This window comes from Ovis canadensis, chromosome 1, assembly GCF_042477335.2.
Source record: "Ovis canadensis isolate MfBH-ARS-UI-01 breed Bighorn chromosome 1, ARS-UI_OviCan_v2, whole genome shotgun sequence".
Lineage (NCBI taxonomy): Eukaryota > Metazoa > Chordata > Mammalia > Artiodactyla > Bovidae > Ovis > Ovis canadensis.
Window position 1 is genome coordinate 1,364,081 of NC_091245.1, and position 27,667 is coordinate 1,391,747.

General features: G+C 52.8%; 1 protein-coding gene across 11 annotated transcripts in view; it reads right to left on the reverse strand.

Moving 5' to 3' along the window:
- SNED1 (sushi, nidogen and EGF like domains 1) overlaps positions 1-27,667 on the reverse strand; it is an 82,526-nt gene that overhangs the window by 34,029 nt on the left and 20,830 nt on the right. For all 11 annotated transcript variants that reach the window (XR_011255687.1, XR_011255689.1, XR_011255676.1 and 8 more), the window contains exons 2-12: positions 14,699-14,986; positions 12,426-12,566; positions 11,692-11,854; positions 9,686-9,811; positions 9,316-9,429; positions 7,663-7,776; positions 7,409-7,522; positions 1,785-1,910; positions 1,511-1,615; positions 1,252-1,365; positions 654-770 (exon numbers count right to left, since the gene is read on the reverse strand). Coding sequence is in view for 6 of the 11 variants with exons in the window: in XM_069583341.1 (XP_069439442.1) it covers positions 654-770; positions 1,252-1,365; positions 1,511-1,615; positions 1,785-1,910; positions 7,409-7,522; positions 7,663-7,776; positions 9,316-9,429; positions 9,686-9,811; positions 11,692-11,854; positions 12,426-12,566; positions 14,699-14,986 (1,522 nt within the window). In the remaining 5 variants the exon portion in view is untranslated. The remainder of the gene's footprint in view (positions 1-653; positions 771-1,251; positions 1,366-1,510; positions 1,616-1,784; positions 1,911-7,408; positions 7,523-7,662; positions 7,777-9,315; positions 9,430-9,685; positions 9,812-11,691; positions 11,855-12,425; positions 12,567-14,698; positions 14,987-27,667) is intronic.

Consider the following 27,667-nt stretch of genomic DNA (forward strand, 5'->3'; position numbering starts at 1 on the left):
CTCTGGAAGCCCTCCCCCGCAGCGGTGTGGAGGCCGAGGGCGCTGTGGTTGGAGCCTTGGGGGCCCAGTTTCAGGGCCCTGTGGGAGCGGCAGAGGCAGGGGTTCAGGTTTCAGCTCTCTGGACACGTGAGGCAGCAGGCGGGCTGGACGGGGCCCAGGTGCCAAGCCTGGGAGGACAGACGTGGGCATAGGGGCCAGGCGGCCAGCACCTTGGACCTTGACCAGGGGATGCCTGGGTCACTGAAGAGAGTCCTGATGCTGCTTCTGGCTGCTGGAAAGACTGAACTGAGCGGGCCAGGTGAGCACAATGGCGCCCGCGGCGTATTTGCGCAAGGGCACTTACGTTCTTGAGTGGCTAAGTGCTGTGAGATGTCGACATTCCCTAATCGCACTGCATTTATAAAGTCGGCTCAGTGGGCGTGAATCTGACAAACGCCAGGAGATGGTGAAGGACAGGGAGGCCTGGCGTGCTGCAGTCCATGGGGTCACAGACAGTCGGACATGACTTAGCGACTGGACAAGACTGAACTATTTTATGAATCAGGGATTCTAAAATCCACGGGGAAAACAGTGAGCGGGAAGGGGAGTGCACTGCACGGGGCGTGCTGTAACGGGCGGGATGCCCCCCACCCCCGTAAGCTGCCGCGCCCCACCTTTCTCACAGTGGCGGCCGTGGAAGCCCCGCGGGCACTCGCATGTGTAGGAGTCTCCGTGTGCGTCACAGGACCCTCCGTTGAAGCAGGGGTCGGAGTCACACGGCGACGGCAGTGCTGTGGGACAGAAGGCAGTCATCCTGACGTCCTGGCAGAACTGATGCCAGGCTTGCATCCTCACGCTGGCTCGGAGGCTCCCCTAGAACCTCTTCTATCACATTTTTGAATTTTCCAGATTTTGCCTTCGCTCTCCCGTGAGCTGGGACTGAGTTGGGACTGAGCTGTGGTCACAGGAGTCCCGGTATCAGGGCCCCGATAGCACGTCACCACCGTCACACGTGATGACTCACTACCCGAGTCGCTCGGTGTCTGCACTGACGTACCCCGGGGGACCCGCTTCTCCGCGGGCACTTGTCGGGCGTTCACGTCCCAGCAGCTGAGCTGGAAGGCACCAGGTGATGCCCACACGTGGCTGCAGTGGGCGGAGCAGGGTGCGTGGCCAAGCTGCCCACCCCCGGGTCCCCTCGCGGGCCTCCTCCTGCTGCACCCAGGCCCTCCCAGCACCTCCCCTGCCAGCTTCCAGGCGGGCCCCACTCACAGTGGCTGACGTTGTGGTCGGTGTGGCAGACACACAGGTAGCTCCCGCCGTACTCCATGCAGTAGCCGCCGTCGGGGCACTGCGTGTTCATGTTGCAGGGCGTGGCCGTGACCTCTGCACATGAGGGGGAGGCCCAGGGGCCATGTGAGCCCTAGGGTGACCAGGCGGGGGTGCCCCCCACACCCGGGGCTCGCTGTGGTTTCAGGGATTCTCACGGCAGGGCAGGACGGGAGCCCCTGCCCCAGCCCTGGGCACTTACCAAACTCACAGAGGAGCCCGAAGAAGCCTGGTGGGCACTGGCAGAGCGTGCTGTTGGCCCCCAGGCACCTGCCACCATTGCGGCACTCACAGCCGCTGGGGGTTCCTGCCACGGACAGAGGGGAGAGAGGCCTCAGTATGGGGGCGCCCTCCTGACCACTGTCCCATAAAACTGGCCGTGCAGCCCCTCTCCCCACTCCCAGATGCCCTCCATGGGTATCCACATGCACACCCCACGGGACCCCCCCCCCCCCGGCGGCCCGGCCCACACGCACTCTCCCTGCAGTCGAGGCCCATGAAGCCTTCAGGGCATTCGCACACGTAGCCCTGGTCTGCATCCACACAGGTGCCTCCGTTCTGGCAAGGGCCCGAGAGGCAGGCGTCGGGCACGGGGTGGTGTCCTGCAAGAAAGGCAGTGGTCACCCAAGGCCTGGCAGAGGGCCTGGGCGGGGAGTGGGCTAACAGGGCCTTGGGCCAGCGAGGAGGCGTGTTAACCTCTGCTGTCTGTGCCGAGCGCCTGGAGACTGGCCCCCAGCAGCCCTCAGCCCCGAACCCCTTCTCTGGAGCAGAAGCAGCAGCTGGGGCGGAGAGGGGCTGATGGTGCACCAAGGGCCTGGCTGAGGCCAGAGGCTCCAAGCAGTGCTCGTCAAGCACTTCTGTTACTGAAATGTTAGGAGGTTTCCAGGTATCTGTCGCCTGTTGATTTCTAGTTTGCGGTCAGAGAACACAGCCCTTTTCAGTTTATTGAGCCTCGTTTTATGGCCGGTGGGGCCATCTGTCACGGTGAAGGCTCTGCCCGCCCTGGAGGGAACGCGGGTCTCTGTGAGTCGCAGTCAGGCTGGGCCAGCCAGCGGTGCTGCGCACGTCCCTGCATCCTGGCTGGTCCCTGTGCTTGTGTGCTCGGAGCTGCCGAGAGGCCGTCTGAAGAGTGTCTTTGTGTAGCCTTAGTTTCTGAAAGACGGTGTCTCTGGGTGCACAGCACTGGCGTCACAGCTTATCCCTTTCAGGGCGTTACGGGTGCCGTCCCGTTGTCGCCCAGCCTGCACTGCCTCTGACGAGGAGTCTGCTGTCATTCCTGTGTCTCTGTGTCTTTTCTCTACGGCTGCTGTTAACATCTCTCTCTGTCACTGTTCACGCTCTCAGTCGGGTCTGGCTCTTTGTGACTCCATAGACTGCAGCACACCAGGCTTCCCTGTTCCTCGCCATCTCCGGGAGCTTTCTCAAACTCATGTTCATTGAGTTGGTGATGCCATCCAACCATCTCCTCTGTTATCCCCTTCTCCTCCTGCCTTCAATCTTTCCCAGCATCAGGGTCTTTTCTGATGAGTGAGCTCTTCACATCAGGAAGCCAAAGTAGTGGAACTTCAGCTTCAGCATCAGTCCTTCCAGTGAATATTCACGGTTGATTCCACCTAGGATTGACTGGTTTGATCTCCTTTCAGTCCAAGGGACTCTCAAGAGTCTTTTCCAGTATCACAGTTTGAAAGCATCAGTTCTTCGGCACTCAGCTTTCTTTATCGTCTAACTCTCGCATCCATACGTGACTACTGGAAAAACCATAGCTCTGACTATGTGGACCTTTGTCAATAAAGTAATGTCTCTGCTTTTTAATATGCTGTCTAGGTTTGTCATAGCTTTTCTTTCAAAGAGCAAGTGTCTTTTAATTTCATGGCTGCAGTCACCATCTGGAGTGATTTTGGAGCCCAAGAAAATAGTCTGTCACTGTTTCCGTTGTTTCCCCATCTGTTTGCCATGAAGTGATGGGGCCATGATCTTAGTTTTTGAATGTTGTTTTAAGTCAGCTGTTTCATTCTTCTCTTTCACCTTCATCAAGAAGATCTTTAGTTTCTCTTTGCTTTCTACCATAAGGACGGTATCATCTGCATATCTGAGATTATTGATATTTCTACCAGCAATCTTGATTCCAGTCTGTGCTTCATCCCCCCCGGCATTTCACGTGATGTACTCTGCATATAAGTTAAATAAACAGGGTGACAGTATACAGCCTTGATGCACACCTTTCCCAATTTTAAACCAGTCTGTTGTTCCATGTTTGGTTCTGACTTTTGCTTCTTGACCTGCATACAGGTTTCTCAGGAGGCAGGTAAGGTGGTCTAGTATTCCCATCTTTTTAAGAATTTTCCAGTTTGGTGTGATCCGCACAGTCAAAGGCTTTAGTGTAGTCAATGAAGCAGAAGTAGATGTCTTCATGGAACTCTCTTGCTTTTCCTGTGACCCAGCACAGGCTGGCAGCTTGGTCTCTGTGGAACTCTCTTGCTTTTCCTGTGACCCAGCAGAGGCTGGCAGCTGATCTCTGTGGAGCTCTTGCTTTTCCTGTGACCCAGCAGAGGCTGGCAGCTTGATCTCTGTGGAGCTCTCTTGCTTTTCTTGTGACCCAGCAGAGGCTGGCAGCTTGATCTCTGTGGAGCTCTCTTGCTTTTCTTGTGACCCAGCAGAGGCTGGCAGCTTGGTCTCTGTGGAGCTCTCCTGCTTTTGCTGTGACCCAGCAGAGGCTGGCAGCTTGGTCTCTGGTTCCTTTGCCTTTTCTAAATCCAGCTTGTGCATCTGGAACCCCTCGGTTCATGTAGTGGTTTTCAGCAGTTTGATTTATGTTGGGCTTTGTTTGGTTTTCTTCATGTTTTTCTTGAATTTGGGGTTTTCATTTTCATCAGACTTAGAAACTGTTTGGCCCCTGCCTTCTCACACTGTCTTCCTGCACCCCCTCAGACCGTCCCTCCTGTAGGGACAGCAGGGTCACGCCTGCTGGCGCACAGCGTCCCTGCACGGGCCCCGCCTCACTGCTGCCCTTCCGCCTCATCCTCTCTGGGCTGCTTGTCAAACTGCTTCCATTCCTCTCTTCAAGGCCATTGACCTTTCCTTCTGCAGCGTCTAACCTGCTGCGAGCACCATCCAGTGGTTTTATTTTTTAATTCAGATATCATCGCTTCATCTCTGGAAACTTCTTCTGTTGCGTCTTCTACTTCTCATTCTGTCTTTTCCCTCAACAGCCTTGACCGTGTGGCACGCACGTGCTCATGATGGATGAGCGTGGCACGCGCGTGCTCATGATGGATGAGCGTGGCACACGCGTGCTCATGATGGGTGAGCGTGGCACACACGTGCTCATGATGGGTGAGCGTGGCACACGCGTGCTCATGATGGATGATCGAACACTTGGATCTGCCAATTCTCTGGCCATCTCTGGCCACTGCTTCTTTTGATCTATTTTACTTCTGGCGGTAAGTCATATACTCTCAACCTTTTCTATGTTTGGTAACTTTTGGGTGGGTATTTTGGGGTCCTGGATTCTGTTACATTCATCTAAAGAGTTTAGGATTTTATTCTGACATATGGTTAAATTCAGTTCAGTTCAGTCACTCAGTTGTGTCCGACCCTTTGCAAACCAATGGCCTGCAACATGCCAGGCTTCCCTGTCTATCACCAACTCCCAGAGCTTAATCAAACTCATGTCCATCAAGTTGGTGATGCCATCCAGCCATCTCATCCTCTGTTGTCCCCTTCTCTTCCTGCCTTCAATCTTTCCCAGCATCAGGGTCTTTTCCAACGAGTCGGTTCTTCACATCAGGTGGCCAAAGTATTGGAGTTTCAGCTTCAGCATCAGTCCTGCCAGTGAATATTCAGGACTGATTTCCTTTAAGATTGACTGGTTGGATCTCCTTGCAGTCCAAGGGGCTCTCAAGAGTCTTCTCCAACACCCCAGTTCAAAAGCATCAGTTTTTCAGTGCTCAGCCTTCTTTATGGTCCAATTCTTACATCCATACATGACTACTGGAAAAACCATAGCTTTGACTAAACAGATCTGTTTGGTCCTTTCAAGCTTTCTTTTAAGTTTTCTTGGGGCAGATCAGACCTGCCATTAGCTTAGCATGTATTCATCCCCACCACTAAGGTGATGCTACTGGGGACTCTACTCAGTATTGGCCCTGGGTATGAAGAGCCTGCTCCACTCTGGCTGGTAGGAATGGGCTTGAGTTTCAGTAACTGACTAACCACTCCCAGTGGTTCTTCCCCAGCCCAGCAGCTCTCACCCCACCCAGATTCAAGGGGCCCCAGTGCAGCTGTCCAGGGCTTGTCTCCCGCTTTCTCCTCTCCCCGCCACCCCCCAGTAGTTCTGTCCTTGTCGGTGGCACCAGCACAAACTCCAGCCACTGAACTGGGATCTCTGCTCCTTGACTCAGAGGAACTGCTGGAGTCTGGAACCCCCTCCCCACCCATAGGACAGCCTGGCAATGGCTCTGGCGCAGCCTTGGGGCAGCTGTGGGTTCCACCTGGCTTCCTTCTCTTCTCTCAGGAATGAAGTTCATGGCTTTCAGCTGTCCAGTGGCTGAGGACAGTTGTTTCCTGTGTCTGGTCTGGTTTTCTTGCTGAGAGTGACAGGGAGAGTCCCGGAGTGGTCCATCCTTATTGGCCGGAAGCAGAAGGCATGACGTTCTTTTATGATCTCCGGGTGGGGCCAGCGTCCTGCTGTGCCTTGAAATGTGGCCCACGAGCTTGTATTGGGGTCAACATGTTAGTGGTTGTTTCTTACAGTTCACTTTTGTTAGCATTACTCTTTGTACAAAACACGATTTCTTTGCAAAATCTTCTGAAATCACTTTGTTTTCTGACACGAGTTTAGTTACGTACGCTGATGCTCAGATGCCAATCGAGGCAGTCCTGTGACAGTGTGACGATTTCAGGCCACAGGTGGGGCTGCCACCTGCCCACGCTCTGCACTGTGAAGCCTCACCATCCCTTTGTGACACAGCCTGCCCTGTGTGTGGCCTGCTGGTGAAAGGCCAGTGGAGGGCACAGTGCCCACCTGCACCTTACTTGTAGGCAAAACTTCATTTCCTTCTTAAGTTTTTAGACTCAAAGTAACTCTGACGAGTTTGTTTTGAGCACCCCCAAGCCCCGGGGAGACGGGTGCACAGCTGTTGTTGGCTCGAGGGTGGAGGCCCTGGGAGGCCAGGGGATGTCAGATGCCAAAGTCATAATTTATTCTGTGGGTCATAAAATCTAGCTGGTCTTTTACTTGACCTACTGAGTCCTATTGTTGGTGTTCAGTTGCTTAGTCATGTCTGACTCCTTGCGACCGCGTGGGCTACAGCATGCCAGGCTTCCCTGTCCTTCACTATTCCCTAGAGTTTGCTCAGACTCAAGTTCTTTGAATCAGTGATGCCGTCCAACCATCTCATCCTCGGTCATCCTCTTCTCCTCCTGCCTTCAATCTTTCCCAGCATCAGAGTCTTTTCCAATGAGTTGGCTCTTCACATCCGGTGGCCAAAGTATTGGAGATTCAGCTTCGGCATCAGTCCTTCCAATGAATATTCAGGACTGATCAGAATTGACTTTAGAATTGACTGGTTGGATCTTCTTGCTGTCCAAGGGACTCAAGAGTCTTGTCCAGCGCCATAATTCAAAAGCATCAATTCTTTGGCGCTCAGCTTTCTTTGTAGTCCAACTCTCACATCCATACATGACTACTGGGAAAACCACAGCTTTTACTATACAGACTTTTGTTGGTAAAGTAATGTCTCTGCTTTTAACATGCTGTCTAGGTTTGTCATAGTTTTTCTTCCAAGGAGCAACCAGCATTTAAAACAACATGCAACAGAACAGAAATAAGCAGACTTCATCACGTGTGGTAGAGATCAGCCCAAGGTTTGTTTCCTTGCATGGCGAGGGCTCTGGGGCAGGAAGGTGGGGCAATAAACAGGCAAGAATCTGCTGAGGGGGCGGGGCCTGGGGAGTGTGGCCATCCACCTCAGAGAGGGGAGCAGACTCCCTGGGCCTCATCCAGCACTTGGACAGCAGAGCCCAGACCAGAGCCCACCCCCCGAGGAAAAGGGGGCAGCTGACCGCCGTCACCCACGGGGAGCTGCGACACAGCCTTTACCTGTCTCACAGCGAGGTCCCTCGAAGGGTTCTGCACACAGGCAGGTGAAATTCCCCACCAGGTCGACACAGGAGCCTCCGTTCAGGCAGGGGTCAGAGCTGCACTCATCCACGTCTGCGGGTGGCAGAGGTGGGCGCTCGGCTCCACACCAGCCTCTGACCACCCCGCACCCTGCCCCACTGGCACCCTGCCCACCCACCCCCCCGCATCCCCCAACCCCGCCTCGCCCCACCGCTGGCCGAGGGCACGCTCACCTGTCTCGCAGGCTGTCCCTGTGTAGCCGGTCGGGCACACGCAAGCCGCGGGGCCGCCCTCCGCCTGGCACCAGCCGCCATTCTGACACTCTCTGTCATCGCATGGAGACTGTGCTGTGGGCACACAGTGTGTGAGGCCGTGGGGTTCCTGGCTGTGCGACCTGGTCTCCTGCTGAGCCCCACCCCACACCTCGGGCTACATGTGGGTGGACCTGGCTGTTTCCAGGGGGCAGCAGGCCCTGGAGTGCAGGGCCGTCCCCGGCCACTGGCATTGAATGCTCGTCTGAACTGGGTTTACCCCAGCAGATGGCAGGGGCACGGGGGTGAAGGGGCCCAACTCCCAGCCTCTTGAGGCGTCCCTGTCGCTGGGACCCTGACCCCACCACAGCAGGGGTGGATGCTGGTGGGAGTGGGCAGACTCGAGGCAGCCAGCGCCCACGTCCCTGCTGGACGTGGCCCGGCGCCCCTGCTGGCATGGACTCTGGATGCCGAGGCGGGTCCGGAGACCAGGGAGCCTTGCTGGGGGGCAGGGCTGCTGCTGTGGGTGTTGCTGTGCTGGCCACGGAAAGGCCAAGGCTGCAGGCTGCCGGCGCTGCCCCAAGTTCCCCAGGGGCCTGCTGGCCTGGATACGTGTCTGCACACCAGAGTCAGAGGCTTGGAAACGTGTCCTGTGGCGCTAAGTCTCCGTCAGGAACGTTTTTCTAGCTGAGACACTTGGTGAGGGTGCTACCCGTTTACCAGTGTTGTGTTTCTAAATAACAGTTCACATCCCTGAAGGTCTCGGGGGAGTGTCTCTGGCTGAGCCGATGGGGGTCAGGGGCCGCCACGCTCTGATCTTAAGGGCTCCATCTCTTGGGCTGCCCTAGCAGCCTCCCGTGGTGAAACTGGGGGTGTGCACCATCGCTTAGCAAACTGCAGTGCGGGCTGCAGCTTGGGAGCAACAGGAGGCTCTTGAGAAAGACCTCAACCCACAGCCAGGCCGTGGAGAACCAGACTCCACTCCTGCCAGGGGCACTGGGGTTGGGGGCTTGGGGGCACAGGTCCTAGAGTGAGAGTCTGGAAGCAGGCCCTGCCCTGCTCCCAGGCCTCGCCCCGCTCCCAGGCCTCGCCCCGCTCCCAGGCCCCGCCCCGTTCCCAGGCCCCGCCCCGTTCCCAGGCCCCGCCCCGTTCCCAGGCCCCGCCCCGTTCCCAGGCCCCGCCCCGTTCCCAGGCCCCGCCCCGTTCCCAGGCCCCGCCCCGTTCCCAGGCCCCGCCCCGTTCCCAGGCCCCGCCCCGTTCCCAGGCCCCGCCCCGTTCCCAGGCCCCGCCCCGTTCCCAGGCCCCGCCCCGTTCCCAGGCCCCGCCCCGTTCCCAGGCCCCGCCCCGTTCCCAGGCCCCGCCCCGTTCCCAGGCCCCGCCCCGTTCCCAGGCCCCGCCCCGTTCCCAGGCCTCGCAGGGCTGAGTGCTTCGCTCTGTGCTCCTGCCGCACCCCAGGGCCCCTCCTCTGGGCTCTGGGCTCCTGCACCCCCCTCCCCCCCCCCCCGCGGCCACCCGCATCTGGGGCAAGGCCCCCTGCAGCATGCTAACCTGATGGCCCTGCCCCCCCAGGTCTGGCAGGACCGTTCCGGGCGCCCTGTGGCCCCTGGTGCGTGGGGCCGGGTGGGTTCCTCTTACCTGTCTCACAGGTGGGTCCCCTGAAGCCGGCAGGGCACTGGCAGCTGAAGCTGTTGACGCCGTGTGTGCAGGTCCCGCCGTTCTGACACGGGTGGGAAGCGCACTCGTTCACATCTGAAAAACGGGGCGGCTGAAGCCTCAGTGGAGGGACGCCTGGGAGGACCGGGCCCGCCAGGGCTGGGCAGTGCTCACGGCCGTGGAGCTGCTGTGTCTGGCTTCCCCATGGTATCCGTGCACGCCGCCCAGGGGACGGACACCCTGGGCCGCAGGTTGTGGTCTCTCTGGGGCGGGGGTGGTGGTGGGGGGTGGGGTTCCTCCCGGGGCTGGTCCCTCCAAGGGGCGGGGTATGTGGGGTCCTGCAGAAGCTCACCCAGGTGGCACGTCCTCCCCGTGAAGCCTGAGAGGCAGGAGCAGGTATAGGAGGGGTTGCCCGTGACGCAGTCATCGATGCACTTGCCGCCGTTGAGGCACGGACGCAGGGCCTGGCACACGGAGGCTGCGGACACACGGAGGGCAGAGCGTCAGCCCCGCCCGGGGCCCCTCCTGGGGGAGGTGCTGCGCCGTCCACAGCTGCCTAGAGAGCACCCACGGTTTCCCCGGCCTGGGGGACAGGCAGCCGGCAGAACTCAGCTTGGGGGGCCCCACGCTCTGCAGGGGCAAGGCACGAAAACCCACCATTACTAAGCACACTCGGGGACTTCCCTGGCGGTCCAGTTGCTAGCACCCTGTGCTTTCACTGCTGGGGCGCAGGTTCAGTCCCTAGTTAGAGAACTAGGATTCTGCAAGCTGCCTAGCTTGGCCAAAAAAAAAACAAAACACAAAAAACCAGCCCACGCACACATGGGCAGGTACAGGAGTGTCCCAGGGTTTCTGCTCTCCCAATAATAGGAGGGCCCCAGGGAGAGCTGGCGTCCAGAGACAGGGGGACGTTCCTGGAAGGGCCCTCTGGTCCCGAGAGCCGCCGAGGCTGTGGGTGTCTCCGAGGCCCGCCCCTCCCCGCTGGCCATTCTCCAGCCGCCTGGGCACTCAGGCCAAGTGGGGCTCGGCTGCCCTGTGGCAGTTGCTGGCTGGCTGCCTGAGCCGATTCTGGGCCGGCCCTTCTGCCTGGTGTGGGTGCCCCGCCTCCTCAGGGGTGGGTGCCCCGCCTCTCAGGGGTGGATGCCCCGCCTCTCAGGGGTGGACCACCCTCCCTTCCTGGCGACCCCAACTGATGGGTACAAGCTTCATCTTCTGGGCCTGAGGTGTGCTGGGGACCCCAGGGGACTGGTCCCCTGCACCCCACCCTCACGGCACTGCACTCCTGGGGCCTCTGCGCCTGTGAGTTTCGGGGGCCAGCAATGGCCCCCCCCATCTGCTGCCCACAGAGGCCTGGGATGGGGGGGAAGTATCTCCACATGGGAACAGGGTCCCCGGACTGAATGGACCCTCTTCTGAGGACCCCACTCCTCCGGGTCAGAGCCTGCCCCCCAACCAGCACCCCCCCAGGTGTGCGCGCCTGCCCCCCCAGCCCCCTCCCCCGGGTGCGCGGGCCTGCCCCTGCCCCAGCCCCCACAACCGTGTGTGCGCGCCTGCCCCCCTCCCAGCCCCACCCCGGGTGCTCTCCTGCCCCCATGGCGGGTCTGGGGCTGCTCTGCGCTAGGGACGTCCTTGGGACAGCGTTCAGGAGAAGCAGCCCCTCTCTGTGCCCTTGGTCCCCATGGGAGTGGGAGGTGGTCTTTGCGGGGGGGCGGGGCGGGGCGGGGGTCCGAGCACCTGGCTCACCGGCCCCAGGCTTGGCGGGGGCAGTGATCAACAGCCCTCCATGGTTGCTGGAGGGGCTGAACCAGTCGTCTGAGCCCCGCCCCGCCCCGCCCTTGCCGTTTATAAGTAGGTTTGCAGGAGGGTCTGCAACTCAGGGTCACACGGTTGGGGGGAGGTGTGTGGCGGGAACACACACTTCTGTGGTCAGTCCCACTGTTTCCACTGGCCACGAGCTCGACCCTGGGGTGGACCCTGCTCCCGTCTGTCTGAGTTCCGTCAGGGGACCCGTCCACCCCGCCCAGCACCAAGTCCCACCAAGAAGCAAGGCTGGGGACTGGGTGGGAAGAGGACGGCTCCCAGGGTCCCCGAGGACACAGGCGCTCAGGACGCCCTGGGGGGACTTTACCGCCACGCCTCCCGTTTACACTGCCAACCGAGGTCTCCAGCAAACCTCCCCCACCCCGCGGCAGAGGCAGGAAGTCTCCCGGGGGTGACAGGCTCAGGGGTGTCGCGGGGAACCGAGGTGGCCGGAGTCACGCCTTCCTAGGGCGGCGCTTGGGGCGCCCCTTCTCTCCCTACCAGCCCCCCCCAGGCCCCGCCCCGCCCGCCACCCCAACGCTCGCTCCATCCTCTTACTTGTATGGCCGCAGCCCCCCACGCGCACCTGGGCATCATCGATTCTGAACGCCCAGCGCCCGGGCACGCCCACGTTGGTGGTGGTCTCCACCTCCGCCATGTCCGCCGTGCGCGAGCCGGGGATGCTGAAGTAGCGCCGCCCATCTCCCGCGTTGAAGCCGGCCTGCGGGCGGGTTTGGAGAAGGCGGGCGGGGTAGGGCTGGGTCTGCAGTTCTCCCCAAAGCTCCCAAGGCCCGCCTCCTGCGTGGTGGCCTCGAGCTGGGAGCGCTAAAGGGTCAGGCGTGTCCGCGCCTCCCTGCCTCCCAGCCGGCCCCACCCTAACCTGCGGTTCCTCCCTTGCTGACCTTGTCGGGTCCTGGCAGCCCCCTCCCCCCGGCCCCACCCCTTCCTGCTCATTCCTGGGCTTCTGGGCCTCCCCTGGGGCCAGGGGCCAGTGTGATCTTAGAATAAAGTAGAGAGCGGGGAGGAGAGGGCGGAGCTCCCAGACCCTGGCGGGTTGCACTTGACCTCCCTCCACGCCTGGGATTTTTCTGCTGGCCACTGACCCTCAGACCAGGGCCGTTGGCCAGGCCACCCTGGAGCCTCGGGGCGCACAGAGCTCTGTCTCAGCGGCAGCTAGCGCTGTCAGGCTGGCTGTGTGGGCCAGGACAAGTGCCTCGGGCCCTGAGAGGCTCTGCCCTGGGTGTGTGTGCGGGAGGGGTGATAGCCCTGGCGGTGGGGAGCAGGGCCCCTACCTGGGCCGCTATGCCCCCTAGGCCGCTGGCATTGCCCCCGCTGCTGGCATGTGTGCCCGTGGTCCACGTGATGGACTCGTAGTTGAAGATGGTGAAGGAGAGCGTGCCGTCCGTGATGAGCACCGTCTGGAACGTGTTGACCTGCAAAGAGGGGCCTGAGTGGGGCCTGGGCCCCTGGCCCGCCCAAGACCTCGCCCCCATTGGCCTGACGCCTCCCGAGGGCCTGAAGCCCACTGAGGGGTGTGGGGGCCCACAGACGCGGGGAGCAGGCCCTGTGCCTGCAGGCCTGGGGGCACTGAGGGGTCGTGCCTGCTTGACCAAACCTACAAACCACCGCGTGTGGAATGAGCAAAAATGTAAAAACAAAAAAGGGGAAACAAGGAAAAGCAGTTTTAATCATTAAGTTTCTTGATTTTCATGGAATCCTCCTCCATGAAAATATACATAAGAGGCTCTATTTCAGATTGGGCGAAGGGTGAAACTGTTTAAGAAAAGATCGCGGGACAAATAGGAAACACTGAGAAACAGTTAAATCAGAGCTTTACATCACTTAGCTTAGGAAAATAAATCCCAAATCAAGTAAGGTTTTAAATGAAACCATCGGCACCCCTGGGAGAAAATATAGGCAAATACGTAGAGCATCTCGGGAAAGGACTTCTAAGCCTGACATTTGTTAACTGCAAGAACCAAAAAGGAGATTTATACATTTGACTCCAAAAAAGTGCCATACGGCCAAACCAAATGATGAACAGTGAAGTGGAAAGTGTTTTTACAGTGCGTGTGGCAGAAGCACTGGCGGCGTCTTTAATTCAACTAGAACTTCCTTGAATCAATAAGAGAAAGAACAAAAACACGACAGAAAACTGGCTAACGGTGTGAACAGAAACATCACAGTAGAATGCAAGCAGCCGATGAGTCACCATTGCTAGAAATCAGCCATGTGTAGAGCTGGAAACCCTGTCTGGGTGGCAGGCAAGGACTAGCAGTGCGCGTGGCCGGGTGCAGGGCTGCGGCATTGCACCAGCCTGTGGCTTTCGCGGGCGTGACTGGGCACATTTTTAGCAGAGATTAGATTTCTGCGGGCAGCCATTTCCCTTCTAGCGACGGGTGCAGGATCTGACTTCACGACCCACTGGGGGCTGTGCAGCACGCTTGGGGGACACCTGAGGGCAGGTGCCACCATGCTGGGGGGCATGCACTCGGGGAGCCCCATGGTGAAAGCTGACATGGAGACAGAGCGCTCGCCTTCAGGAAGGCAGACTTAGGCCTTGGAAGTCAGGGAGGAGACGGGCCGGCTGCTGGCCGGCGTCGGGGGAGGTCTGGGGGGCAGGACCCCGGCTGGTGAGACCGGTGGAGGGGCTCTGCAGGCTGGCAGGTCCAGGCGTCTGAGGAGGACGAGGCCGTGCCTCAAGCCGGACTGCCACTTCCTGCGGGTCCACTGCTCCCGCAGCTGCCCCTGGGGAGGGGGGCTTCCTGTCTCCCAGCTCCCAGACCAACCTCCACCCCAAGCCCAGAGTCTCGGGTCCCTGTCTCACAAGACAAGCATTTTGGAACAGACTGGGTTTGCAAAGAGGAGAGCGTCTGCTCAGGAGGGACCCTGGGCGCCTCCTTCCTCCCAGGCGGAGAGGTAATAGGTGAAATGACTCTGCGGAGGTGAAGCTCTAACCAGACACGCACAAGAGCACAGAATGCAGAGTGCCCGCAGGAGGCGCTCGCGGGGCAGCAGACTCTGGCGGCTCCGTTTGCTCTCTATCTTGCGGGTCCGAACACAACAGCACACACTGAATGGTTCTGCCCTGCTGACGGGGTTGTGGATTCTTTACTTCTTGTTAAAAAGACATTTTTCTTACAAACTAGTGATAAGAAACAAAGGCAGTATAGAAATGTTAATGGGCCGTTTGTAAACAGAAGTTCACTCGTGTGAAATTTCTTTCGCAGTAATGTTTACGGAAAGAGCGCACATTTCCTGAATCGCCATCGTGCTCCTGTTAAAAGCCCCAACAGACCGTCTGTCTCCCGGGTATGTGAGCTGCCGAGTCGGGGCACTGGGCCTTTTCCTGGACGCGGGTGGTTTCCAGGAGGCCAGGAAGGTCCCGGCTCTGCCGTCCAGCCTGGCCCCGTGACCTGGGCAAGTGGCTTCTGTCCCTGAGCCCCACTGTCCCCTCTGGGCATGGCAAGGGGATGACATCCGGCCCAGCCAAGCAAGGCAGGGGCCTGGAGGGAGACCCTGGGCCCCAGAGGGATGTCCTCCCCCCTCAGGATGGAACACTCACGGGGGAAGACGCACTGCCTCCGAAGAAGGTCACACGGTACCAAGTGGCTACGAACACCCAGGTGGCGGAGAAGCCCGGGAGCTCGGGGAAGTAGCGCCTGACGTCCGCCGTGGCTCTCCGCAGCGTGGCCGCGTCCGTGGCCTCCCGGAAGTACACGTCCCCTGCGCGCCGGTTGTCCACGTCCGCCCAGAAGGCCGCTACCACGCAGCGGTCCTTGGCGATGGGGAAGGCCACGGGGGTGAACTGAGAAACCTCCTTCAGGAAGGAGATGATCCCGTTGTTGTTCACCTGTTGGGGCAGAAAGCGAGAGGGGGGCCAAGCCTCAGCCACCGGGCACCCACTGAGGCTGAGCCAGCCTTGAGTGGGCGTTTCTAGGATGGACAGTTCCTGGCTCCTGACCCGGGGCCCCCGGGCCTGCTCCATCCCCTCCTTGGGTGCAGGCTCTGACCTGTTTGCTGCCGATGGTGCCCTGCCTGGGGCTGTCAGTGCGGGGTGGGGAGCCTCCAGCCTGTGCCCTGGCTTTGGGAGGGTGGGGGTGCTCAGACCTGCCCAGTGGCCCTAGCTCCTTGGTCCCACTGCCGACAGGGGCTTCAGAAGTGCAGGGCAGACTCTGAGCAGGTCTGCAGGGGCGAGAAGGAGGCCGGGGGTGGGAGGGCCTCAATGGCCAGATGGGGATGCCTGTGCTCAGGACTCCTCACGGTGGACACAGGAGGTGGAGCGGCATCTTTGCGCTCAGACACAAGAGGGTCCAGTGCTAACCCCACGTTCCCCAGCTGTGCAGCCAGCAGGCAGGTTAGCCTTGCCTCTCTGTGCTCTGGCTTTTGACCTGTAGGACGGTGTGACTACTGAACTGGCCTCTCAGGCTGGGCTGGGCAAGATGAGTGAGTTAATGACCACAGAGTATGCTGTCCACCCGCACGACCTGTCCTGGGAAGCGTAGGTCAGAACTGTGCCTTTAGAAACAACCCCTGGGGTGAGGGCAGGCTCTGCCCACATCAACCAAAAATGCTAATAAATACACCTCGGAAAGGCAAGAAAGAGTGAACAAGGGAACGTGTTTCGATTCCAAGTTTGGGACAAGAGGAGGCTGGGGGTGAGCCCGGTGCCTGAGGTGAGTGCAGCTGCAGCTGTGGAAGCAGCAGACACAAGCCATGCCTGAAGCTCTGCAGCCTCGTGGAGGGAAAGAGAGCGTGCCAGGCCGCAGAGCCAGCTCGACGTGAGGGGTCTGCTAACCCCGCATGAGGCTGGGGCCTCTGAGGCCCCCGTCATGATCAGGGTGAGCCCAGAGCAGATGGTCCCCATGCAGGCACTCGCTCCACCTTCCCTTCACCTGGGCCATCCAGGCACTGCAAGCCCGGGACTTAGATTAAGGCGGCCTCTCACAGGGAACCAGGTTCTTGGCAGGAGTAAAGAAAAACTCTGCCTTTAGGAAGATGGCATCATCTGAGGCCTTGAGTTGCTCCTGTAAATATCTGCCCAAATACAAACTCCAGGACACAGCTGAAGATCAGGCATGCAAGGAAGTGAGACACTGCTAACAGGAATAACCAGAAGGAGGAGAAACAGCAGACACTGGAATTGCCAGACAGAGACGCTGAAATAGCAAACTTTACTATATTCAGAGAAATAAAATGCAAGTTTTAAAGTTTCATCAAGAGACTGGCCAAAATAATCTTGAAAAAGAATACCAACATTGCAGGATTTACACTTTCTGATTTCAAGACTGACTGCAAAGCTACAGTAATCAAGACAGTGTTGCAGCGGCCTGAAGGCAGGCAGGCAGATCAGGGGAGCTGCACAGACAGCCCAGAACGGAGCCGCACGTGCACGGCCCTGTGGTTCTCGACAGGGGTGCCAAGACCATCTGATGGAGCAAGGGCGGTCTCTCCAACAAACGGTACTGGGAAAACTGGATATTCGTATGGAAAAGAATGAAACTAGATTGCTCCCTAACACCATTACAAAATTACCGACATGGATCAAGGGTCCAAATATACGAGCTAAAAATATAAAACTTGTTAAGAAAATGTAGGGCAAAAGCTTCATGACGTTGGCTTTGGCAATGACCCCAAAGGCACAGGCAACAAAAGAAAAAATAGACAAACTGGAATTCATCAAAATTAAAAACATTTTGTGCGTCAAAAGATACTATCAGCAGAGTAAAAAGGCCACCCACAAAACAGAAAAATATTTTCAAATAATATATTTAATAAAGAAGAAATGAAGCAATGAAGGTAAAATTAAAACTTACTCTTAACGGATCTGACAGAAAACAGTTTGTCTAAAATAATAATACCAATAATGTATCAATCATATAATATGTAAAAGGTACGACAGCAATGATACAAAGCGGGGGAACGGTTAGTATTGTTTTGTTGTTACAGAGGCATTCACACTTCCTGAGAAGTACTACAGTGTTATTTGAACATATACTGGGATTAGTTGTCTTAAAGTAATTAAACAAAGAAGTCATTAGATTGAGGTGGCTCTAATGTCTTGGCAGCCTATGTAAGCAAACCAAAACCTAAGCATGGCTCGAAATCAGCAAACAACACGATGTGATACATCATGTGAATAAACTGAGGAATAAAAATCATATGATCATCTCAATGGATGCAGAAAATGCTTTTGACAAAATTCAAGACAGGGAATGCCACTCCCTCCTTATTATTCAATACAGTATTTGAGGGTCTTAGCCACAGCAATCAGACAAGAAAAAGAAATAAAGGGAATTCAGATCGGAAAGGAAGAAGTAAACTGTCACTGTTTCCAGATGACACGATGCTGTATATTAGAAAATCCTCAAGATGCCACCCGCAACAATTAGAACTATAAGTAATTCAATAGAGAAGAAAGCTACAAAATTAATATTCAAAAATCTGCTGTGTTTCTATGCACTGACAATGAGCCATCAGAAAGAGAAATTAAGAAAATAATCCCCTTTAAGTTGCATCAAAAAGAATAAAATAGGCAGGAATGAATCTAACCAAGGAAGTAAGAGGTTTGTACGCTGAAAACTGTAAGACATGAGAGAAACTAGAGACAATGCAAACAAATGGAAAGGCATACTGTGCTTATGGATTGGAAGGATTAATATTGTTAAAATAACTACATGACCCAAGGGAATCTACAGATTCAGTGCAATTCCTATCAAAACAGCAATGGCAAATTTCACAGAACCAGATCACGTAATTCCTAAATGTGTATGGAAACACAAAGGACTGTGAATCTCCAAAACAAACTTGGAAAGAACAAAGCTCTAGGTTTCAAACACCCTGATTTCAAACTACACTACAAAGCTACAGCAGTCAAAACAGAATGGCACTAGCACAAAAGCAGACACTTAGGTCAACGGAGTAGAGTGGAGAGTCCCCAGACACATCCACACACACAGGGCCGACTGGTCCACAGCAGCGGAGGCGAAATACAGGGGAGAGACAGCTTCTTCAATGGATGATGCTGGGAAAGCTAGACAGCTACATGCAGATAACTCAGGCTGGACCACTTTCTCACACCACGCTTGGAAACAAGCTCGAAATGAGTGAGACTTTCTCACACCACGCGTGGAAGCAAGCTCGAAATGAGTGAGACTTTCTCACACCACACATGGAAATAAGCTCAAAATGAGTGAAAATTTAAATGCAGGAACTGAAGCTGCGAAACTCCTAGAAGAAAACAGGCAGCATACTCTCTGACACCAGTCTCAGCGATTCTTTTCTGACTCTGTCTTCCCAGGTAAGGGAAACAAAAGCCAAGATAAACAAATGGGACTTAAACTAGAAAGCTTTTGCACAGTGAAGGGAACTATCGGCAAGATGGAGAGGCAGCCTACTGAATGGGAGAAGATGCTTGCGAGTTGTACATCCAACAAGGGGGTTAATATCCTAAATATACAAAGACCTCATAACTCAGTGTTGAAAACAATCAAACAGAAGACAAAACCAGATTAAAAAAATGGGCAGAGGACTTGAATAGATGTTTTTTTAAAGAAGATATACAGATGACCAGTAGACACATGAAAAGATGCTCAACTTCACTGATAATCAAAGAAAACCAAAATGAGATATCACATCACACCTGTCAGAATGACTGTTGTCAAAAACACATAAAGTATTTTGGTGAGGATGTGGAGAAAAGGAACCCATGTGTACTGCTGCTGGGAACTTAGACTGATGCAGTTACTATGAAGAACAGTGTGGAGGTTACTCATAAAATTAAAGATAGAATTACCGTGTAATCCAGCAATTACACTTTGGGGTATTTTCCCAAAGAAAACAAAAATACTAATTTGAAGATAAATGCACCCTATGTTCACAGCAGCAGTATTTACAATAGACAAGATATGGAAGCAAACTAACCACTAATAGATGAACAGACAAAGAAAAATTAGATACATATGTAATCGAATATTACTGAGCCGCGAGAAAGCACGAAACTTTGCCATTTGTTACAACATGGATGGACTTAGTGGGTATTAAGTCAGATCTAGAAGACAATATTGTATGATCTCACTTGTATGTGGAACTTAAAAAAAGAAGCAAATGAACAACCCTAAATGATCAGACTCATGGAGAGCAAACAGGAGGCTGCAGAGGGGAGGCGTGGCGGGACAGGGGGAGGCGTGGCGGGACAATGAGTGGCTTAGGTGAGGGGGCTACGAGGAGGTGCAGATTTCCACTACAAAGTACCATGTCACAGAGATGAGATGCGTAGCGTGGGGCACACAGTCAGCGATCGTGTGATAACGTGGTGTGGTGACAGACGGTAACGAGACGTACAGTGGCGATCATTTTGTAATGTACGGAAATAGTGAGTCTCCATGTTGCATATGGAAGGAACACTGTTGTAGGGCAGTCGTTCAGTTAGAAACCCTCGCACACAAAAGCCAGACAGAAAGCGAAGTAGGAACAAAGAACCAAGGCAACAAATAGAAAACAGTAGCAGACGTGGCAGGTATCGAGCTGACCATATCTGTGATCACTTTCAACATCGATAGTCTAAAGGCACCAGTGCAAAGACGGAGTGCCAGAGCGGACCAAGAAACAAGACCGAACCATAAGTTGCCTGCAAGAAACTCATTTTAAATATGAAGACCATATAGATGAAAGGGAAATGATGGGGGAAAGTTATACCATGCTAACACTGGTCAACAGAAAACAAGAGTTGCTGTACTTATCCCAAACAGATCTGACTTCAAAGCAAGCATAGTTATGAAGGATAAAGAATGGCATTCCATGATGATTAAGGGGTCAGCTCTCCAAGAAGACATAACAATCCTTAATGTGTGTGCGGGCGGCTGCAATGATGCGCAGAGTGCGGCTGGGAGGAGCTACCCCGCGTCCGAGGTCAGGGGCGGCGGCCGGCAGGAGCTACCCCGCTTCCAAGGTCAAGGGCAGCAGCCGAAAGGAGTTATCCCACATCTGAGGGTCAGGGGCACCAGCCTAGAGGAGCTACCCCGCATCCGAGGTCAGGGGCAGCAGCCGAAAGGAGTTATCCCGCATCCGAGGTCAGGGGCAGTGGCTGAGAGTGCCAGGCTGCGACAGTGCAGGAGCAGCCAAGAGGAACTACCCCCGCCCGAGGAGCGATGGCTGCGTGGGCACTGGAGGGCCTAGAGGAGCTATTCCACATTCAAGGTCGGGAGGGGCAGCAGTGAGGAGATACACCTCATCCAAGGTAAGGAGCAGTGGCTGTGCTTTGCTGGAGCAGCCATGAAGAGATGCCCCACGACCAAGGTAAGAGAAACCCAAGTAAGACGGTAGGTGTTACAAGAGGGCATCAGACGGCAGACACACTGAAACCATAGTCACAGAAAACTAGTCAATCTAATCACACTAGGACCACAGCCTTGTCTAACTCAATGAAACTAAGCCATGCCCTGTGGGACCACCCAAGTCGGGCAGGCATGGTGGAGAGGTCTGACAGAATGTGGTCCTCTGGAGAAGGGAATGGCAAGCCACTCAGTATTCTTGCCTTGAGAACCCCATAAACAGTATGAAAAGGCAAAATGATAGGATACTGAAAGAGGAACTCCCCAGGTCGGTAGGTGCCCAATATGCTACTGGAGATCAGTGGAGAAATAACTCCAGAAAGAATGAAGGGATGGAGCCAAAGCAAAAACAATACCCAGCTGTGGATGTGACTGGTGATAGAAGCAAGGTCCGATGCTATAAAGAGCAATACTGCATAGGAACCTGGAATATCAGGTCCATGAATCAAGGCAAATTGGAAGTGGTCAAACAGGAGATGGCAAGAGTGAATGTTGACATTCTAGGAATCAGCGAACTAAAATGGACTGGAATGGGTGAATTTAACTCAGATGACTATTATATCTACTACTGTGGGCAGGAATCCCTTAGAAGAAATGCAGTAGCCATCATGGTCAACAAAAGTCTGAAATGCAGTACTTGGATGCAATCTCAAAAACGACAGAATGATCTCTGTTCGTCTCCAAGGCAAACCATTCAATATCACAGTAATCCAAGTCTATGCCCCAACCAGTAACGCTGAAGAAGCAGAAGTTGAATGGTTCTATGAAGACCTACAAGACCTTTTAGAACTAACACCCAAAAAAGATGTCCGTTTCATTATAGGGGACTGGAATGCAAAAGTAGGAAGTCAAGAAACACCTGGAGAAACAGGCAAATTTGGCCTTGGAACATGGAATGAAGCAGGGCAAAGGCTAATAGAGTTTTGCCAAGAAAATACACTGTTCATAGCAAACACCCTCTTCCAACAACACAAGAGAAGACTCCACACATGGACATCACCAGGTGGTCAACACCGAAATCAGATTGATTATATTCTTTGCAGCCAAAGATGGAGAAGCTCAATACAGTCAACAAAAACAAGACCAGGAGCTGACTGTGGCTCAGATCATAAACTCCTTATTGCCAAATTCAGACTGAAATTGAAGAAAGTAGAGAAAACCACTAGACCATTCAGGTATGACCTAAATCAAATCCCTTATGATTATACAGTGGACGTGAGAAATAGATTTAAGGGCTTAGATCTGATAGATAGAGTGCCTGATGAACTATGGAATGAGGTTCGTGACATTGTACAGGAGACAGGGATCAAGACCATCCCCATGGAAAAGAAATGCAAGAAAGCAAAATGGCTGTCTCAGGAGGCCTTACAAATATCTGTGAAAAGAAGAGCAGCGAAAAGCAAAGGAGAAAAGGAAAGATACAAGCATCTGAACGCAAAGTTCCAAAAAATAACAAGAAGAGATAAGAAAGCCTTCTTTAGCGATCAATGCAAAGAAATAGAGGAAAAGAACACAATGGGAAAGACTAGAGATAGCTTCAAGAAAATTAGAGATACCAAGGGAATATTTCATGCAAAGATGGGCTCAATAAAGGACAAAAATCGTATGGACCTAACAGAAGCAGAAGATATTAAGAAGAGGTGGCAAGAATACACAGAAGAACTGTACAAAAAAGATCCTCACGACCAAGATAATCACGATGGTGTGATCACTCACCTAGAGCCAGACATCCTGGAATGTGAAGTCAAGAGGGCCTTAGAAAGCATCACTATGAACAAAGCTAGTGGAGGTGATGGAATTCCAGTTGAGCTATTTCAAATCCTGAAGATGATGCTGTGAAAGTGCTGGACTCAATATGCCAGCAAATTTGGAAAACTCAGCAGTGGCCGCAGGACTGGAAAAGGTCAGTTTTCATTCCAATCCCAAAGAAAAGCAATGCCAAAGAATGCTCAAACTACTGCACAATTGCACTCATCTCACATGCTAGTAAAGTAATGCTCAAAATTCTCCAAGCCAGGCTTCAGCAATACGTGAACCGTGAACTTCCTGATGTTCAAGCTGGTTTTAGAAAAGGCAGAGGAACCAGAAATCAACTGCCAACATCTGCTGGATCATGGAAAAAGCAAGAGAGTTCCAGAAAAACATCTCTTTCTGCTTTATTGACTATGCCAAAGCCTTTGACTGTGTGGATCACAATAAACTGTGGAAAATTCTGAAAGAGATGGGAATACCAGACCACCCGACCTGCCTCTTGAGAAACCTATATGCAGGTCAGGAAGCAACCGTTAGAACTGGCATGGAACAACAGACTGGTTCCAAATAGGAAAAGGAGTACGTCAAGGCTGTATATTGTCACCCTGCTTATTTAACTTATATGCAGAGTACATCATGAGAAATGCTGGGCTGGAAGAAGCACAAGCTGGAATCAAGATTGCCAGGAGAAATAGCAATAACCTCAGATATGCAGATGACACCACCCTTATGGCAGAAAGTGAGGAGGAACTAAAAAGCCTCTTGATGAAAGTGAAAAAGGAGAGTGAAAAAGTTGGCCTAAAGCTCAACATTCAGAAAACGAAAATCATGGCCTCTGGTCCCATCACTTCATGGGAAATAGATGGGGAAACAGTAGAAACAGTGTCAGACTTTATTTTGGGGGGCTCAAAAATCACTGCAGATGGTGACTTCAGCCATGAAATTAAAAGACGGTTACTCCTTGGAAGAAAAGCTATGACCAACCTAGATAGCATATTCAAAAGCAGAGACATTACTTTGCCACCAAAGTTCCGTCTAGTCAAGGCTATGGTTTTTCCAGTGGTCATGTATGGGTGTGAGAGTTGGACTGTGAAGAAAGCTGAGCGCCAAAGAATTAATGCTTTAGAACTGTGGTGTTGGAGAAGACTCTTGAGAGTCCGTTGGACTGCAAGGAGTTCCAACCAGTCCATTCTGAAGGAGATCAGCCGTGGGATTTCTTTGCAGGAAATGATGCTGAAGCTGAAACTCCAGTACTTTGGCCACCTCATGCGAAGAGTTGACTCATTGGAAAAGACTCTGATGCTGGGAGGGATTGGGGGCAGAAGGAGAAGGGGACGACCAAGGATGAGATGGCTGGATGGCATCACGGACTCGATGGACGTGAGTCTGAGTGAACTCCGGGAGTTGGTGATGGACAGGGAGGCCTGGCGAGCTGCTATTCATGGGGTCGCAGAGTCGGACACGACTAGTGACTGAACTGAAGTGAACTGAATGTGTGTACACCCCACAGCATTGAACTACACAAGGCAACAGCTATCAGAGTTGCAAGGAGAAATGGACAAGTCCACCATTATAGCTGGATATGTCAATGCTCCTCTACCAGAAATGGATGGATCTGGCAGGCAGAGAATCAGAAATGACCTAACCAAACTCAACAACACTATCAACGTTAGATATAATCAACATACCTCTTCCCCAAACAACAGCAGAATACACATTCTCCTCAAGCTCACAAGGAGCATTCACCAGTGTTCACAGACCACATCCATGGCCATAGAATGCACCTTAAAAAACCGAAAAGCATAGAGATTCTACATATCTGCTCTCAGACCGCATTGGAATTAAACTAGAAATCAATAGCAAAAATAACTGGAAAAACCCCAATTACATGGCAGTTACACAACACCCTTCTAAACAACACATGGGGCATTAAGAATGTCAGGAGAAGTTAAGAAATACTTGAGCTAAATGAAAATTTAAAAATGTAATTTATCAAAAATTGTGAGATGCAGTGAAAACAGTACCAAGAGGGAAATTTAGAGCACTGAATGTATATTAGAAAATAAGAAAAGTCTAAAATCAATAATCTAAGTTTCTACCTTAGGAAGCTGGAAAAAGAAGAGCAGATTTAATCCAAAGAAGCAGAATAAAAGAAGTAATAAGAATTACAGGGAAAATCCATGAAATTGAAAATGGGTGATCCATTTAAAAAATCAACAAAGACAAAAGCTGGCTCTTTGAAGAGATGAATAAAATTGATAAGCCTCTAGCCAGGCTATCTATGAAAAAAAGAAGACATAAATGACAGATATGAGAAATGAGAGGATATTAGTAGAGAGGCCATGGAGATTGAAAGGATAATAAAGAGATAGGGGCTTTCCAGGTGGCACAGTGGTGAAAAAAAACAAACCCATCCACCTCCCAATGCAGGAGGTGCAAGAGATGTGGGTTTGATTCCTGAGTCGAGGAGTTTCCATGGAGGAGGTAAGGGCAACCCATGCCAGTGTTCCTGCCTGGGTAATCCCATGAGCAGAGGAGCCTAGCAGGCTACAGTCCACGGGGTCGCAAAGAGTTGGACATGTCTGAGCACACACACACACACACACAATATGAAAAAAGTCTATGACCATAAATTTGGTTTAGAAACAGCAGAGAAACCAGAGATCAAACTGCCAACATCTGTTGGATCATAGAGAAAGCAAGGGAAATCCAGAAAAACATCTGCTTCTGCTTCATTGACTACACTAAACCCATTAACTGTATGGATCACAACAAACTGTGGAAAATTCTTAAAAAGATGGGACTACCAGTCCATCTTACCTGTCTCCTGAGAAATCTATATGAAGGTCAAAAAGCAGCAGTTAGAACCAAATATGACACAATGGACTGGGCTCAAAATTGGGAAAGAGTATGACAAGGCTGTATATTGTCACCCTGCTTATTTAACTTCTATGCAGAGTACATCATGTGAAACGCCAGGCTGGATGAAGCACAAGCTGGAATCAAGATTGCCGGGTGAAATATCAGCAACTTCAGATACAGATGACACCGCTCTAATGGCAGAACATAAAGAGGAACTAAAGAGCCTCTTGATGAGGGTGAGAAAGAGTGAAAAGCTGGCTTGAAATTCAACATTCAAAAAAGATCATGGCATACGGCCCCGTCACTTCATGGCACACAGGAGAGAGGTGGAAGCAGTGGCAGAGGTCGTCTTCTCGGGCTCCAAGATCACTGCAGGCGGTGACTGCAGCCGTGAGATCAAGAGACTCCAAAATCACTGCAGGCGGCGACTGTAGCCATGAGATTAAGAGGTGCTTGCTCCTTGGAAGAAAAGCTATGAGGAACCTAGACAGCATTTCAAAAAGCAGAGACATCATTTGGTCAACAAAGGTCCATCTAGTCAAAGTAATGTTTTTTCCAGTAGTCGTGTAGAGATGTGAATGTTGGACCATAAAGAAAGCAGAGTGCTGAAGAATTGATGCTTCGGAATTGTTGTGCTGGAGAAGACTCTTGAGAGTCCCTTGGACAGCCAGAAGATCAAACCAGTCAATCCTAAAGGAGATCAACCCTGAATATTCATTGGAAGGACAATTGCTGAAGCTGAAGCTTGAATACTTTGGCCACCTGATGTGAAGAGCCAGCTCATTGGAAAAGACTCTGATGCTGGGAAGGATTGAGGGCAAGGGGAGAAAAGGATGACAGAGGATGAGATGGTTGGATGGCGTCATCGTCACAATGAGTAAGCTCCAGGAGTTGGTGAAGGACAGGGAAGCCTGGTGTGCTGCAGTCCGTGGGGTCGCAAAGAGTCCGGTGTCGGGAGCTGCGTTAGGCATTACTGACAAAATGGAGGCACGGCCCTAACCCCCTCTCCTCATTCTGCAGGCACGGTCCGGGGATGAAGGAGTTAGGTTTCATGATTCTGACTTGTTCTTTCCTTTCTTCGGTTGAGTTGGCTGGAAAGAATGTTAAGGTGCTTATTGTTCTTGAGAGAAGCATGAGAAAGCACAAAGCCTTCTACAGTTGGTGCCCAGAAAATAATCTATAAAGTAACCATTGACATTTGTTCAAGGATTTTTACAAAGAATGTCCCAGGATGAGCACATAGGCTGCAGCTTGAGGCCATGGAAGGATTGTTATCTGGGACCTGTGTGTGAGGGAAATGTTTATGGCAAAGGAAGTTTGCTGAGTTTAGGGTTTAGGAATAATAAAGAATAGCTAGAAGCCTTTTTAGGAGATAGTGAGCTTAGGATACTAGGGGCAAGCAGGATTTAGAAAGATAAGAAATAAACTGAGGAATGTGGTATGCGGCCCAGACATTACCATGAATTACGATGTAATCACAAGTACACACGATTCTGAGAGAATCGCTGAAGCAGGAACTCTGAAAATGTAATCATTGTACAAGTACACACGATTCTGAGAGAATCACTGGAGCAGGAACTCTGAAGGGCAACAAGGAGACGATAATCTGGGTGAGGGGGAGCTGAAAATGTCAAACCTCTGACCTAATGCTTTTGTCAAAGGATAAAAGAAGGCCTGATGCTTGAAATAAACATGTGGCCCCGCACCTCGAGTCAGAGGCTGCATCATTCCCCGCCGACACCGCTCACCCCTTCGGGACGACTCTCTGGCTGCTGGAGCTGGACTCCGGCAGTCGGGCATGACTTAGCAACTAAACCACAGCAACAAGTTCGGTAAGGTGAGATGAACTGATTCCTGAAAGACACAATCTGCCAAAGCTCACACGAGAAGAAATGGACAGTCTGGATCAGTTCAGTTCAGTTCAGTTCAGTCGCTCAGTTGTGTCCGACTCTTTGCGACCCCATGAATCGCAGCACGCCAGGCCCCCCTGTCCATCACCAACTCCCGGAGTTCACTCAGACTCACGTCCATGGAGTCAGTGATGCCATCCAGCCATCTCATCCTCTGTCGTCCCCTTCTTCTCCTGCCCCCAATAGGCCCATGTTTATTAGAGATATTGAATCAATGAGGACAGCCTTCTCCAGTGGAAAGCACCAAGCCCAGAGGAGCGCAGTGATGAATTCTCCCAAACATTTAAGAAAAAGTGATACAGACTTTCTACCATCTCTCTTAGAGGACAGAAGCTGAGGTAATACTTCCCAAGGCATTCTATGAGGCCAGCATCATCCTAAGATCAAAACTAGACAGAGACATTTCAAGAAAAGAAAACTAGAGACAAATATCTCTCGTGGATATAGATACAAGAATCCTCAACAAAATATTAGGAAAGCAAATCCAGCACTGTATAGAAAGAATTATATACCACAACCATACCTGGGATTTATCTCAGGCATGCAAGGTTAGTTTGACGTTCAAAAATCAATTGATTTGATTGATCACATTACGAGGCTCAGCTGGTAAAGAATCCACCTGCAATGCGAGATACCTGGGTTCCATCCTTGGGTTGGGAAGATCCCCTGGAGAAGGAA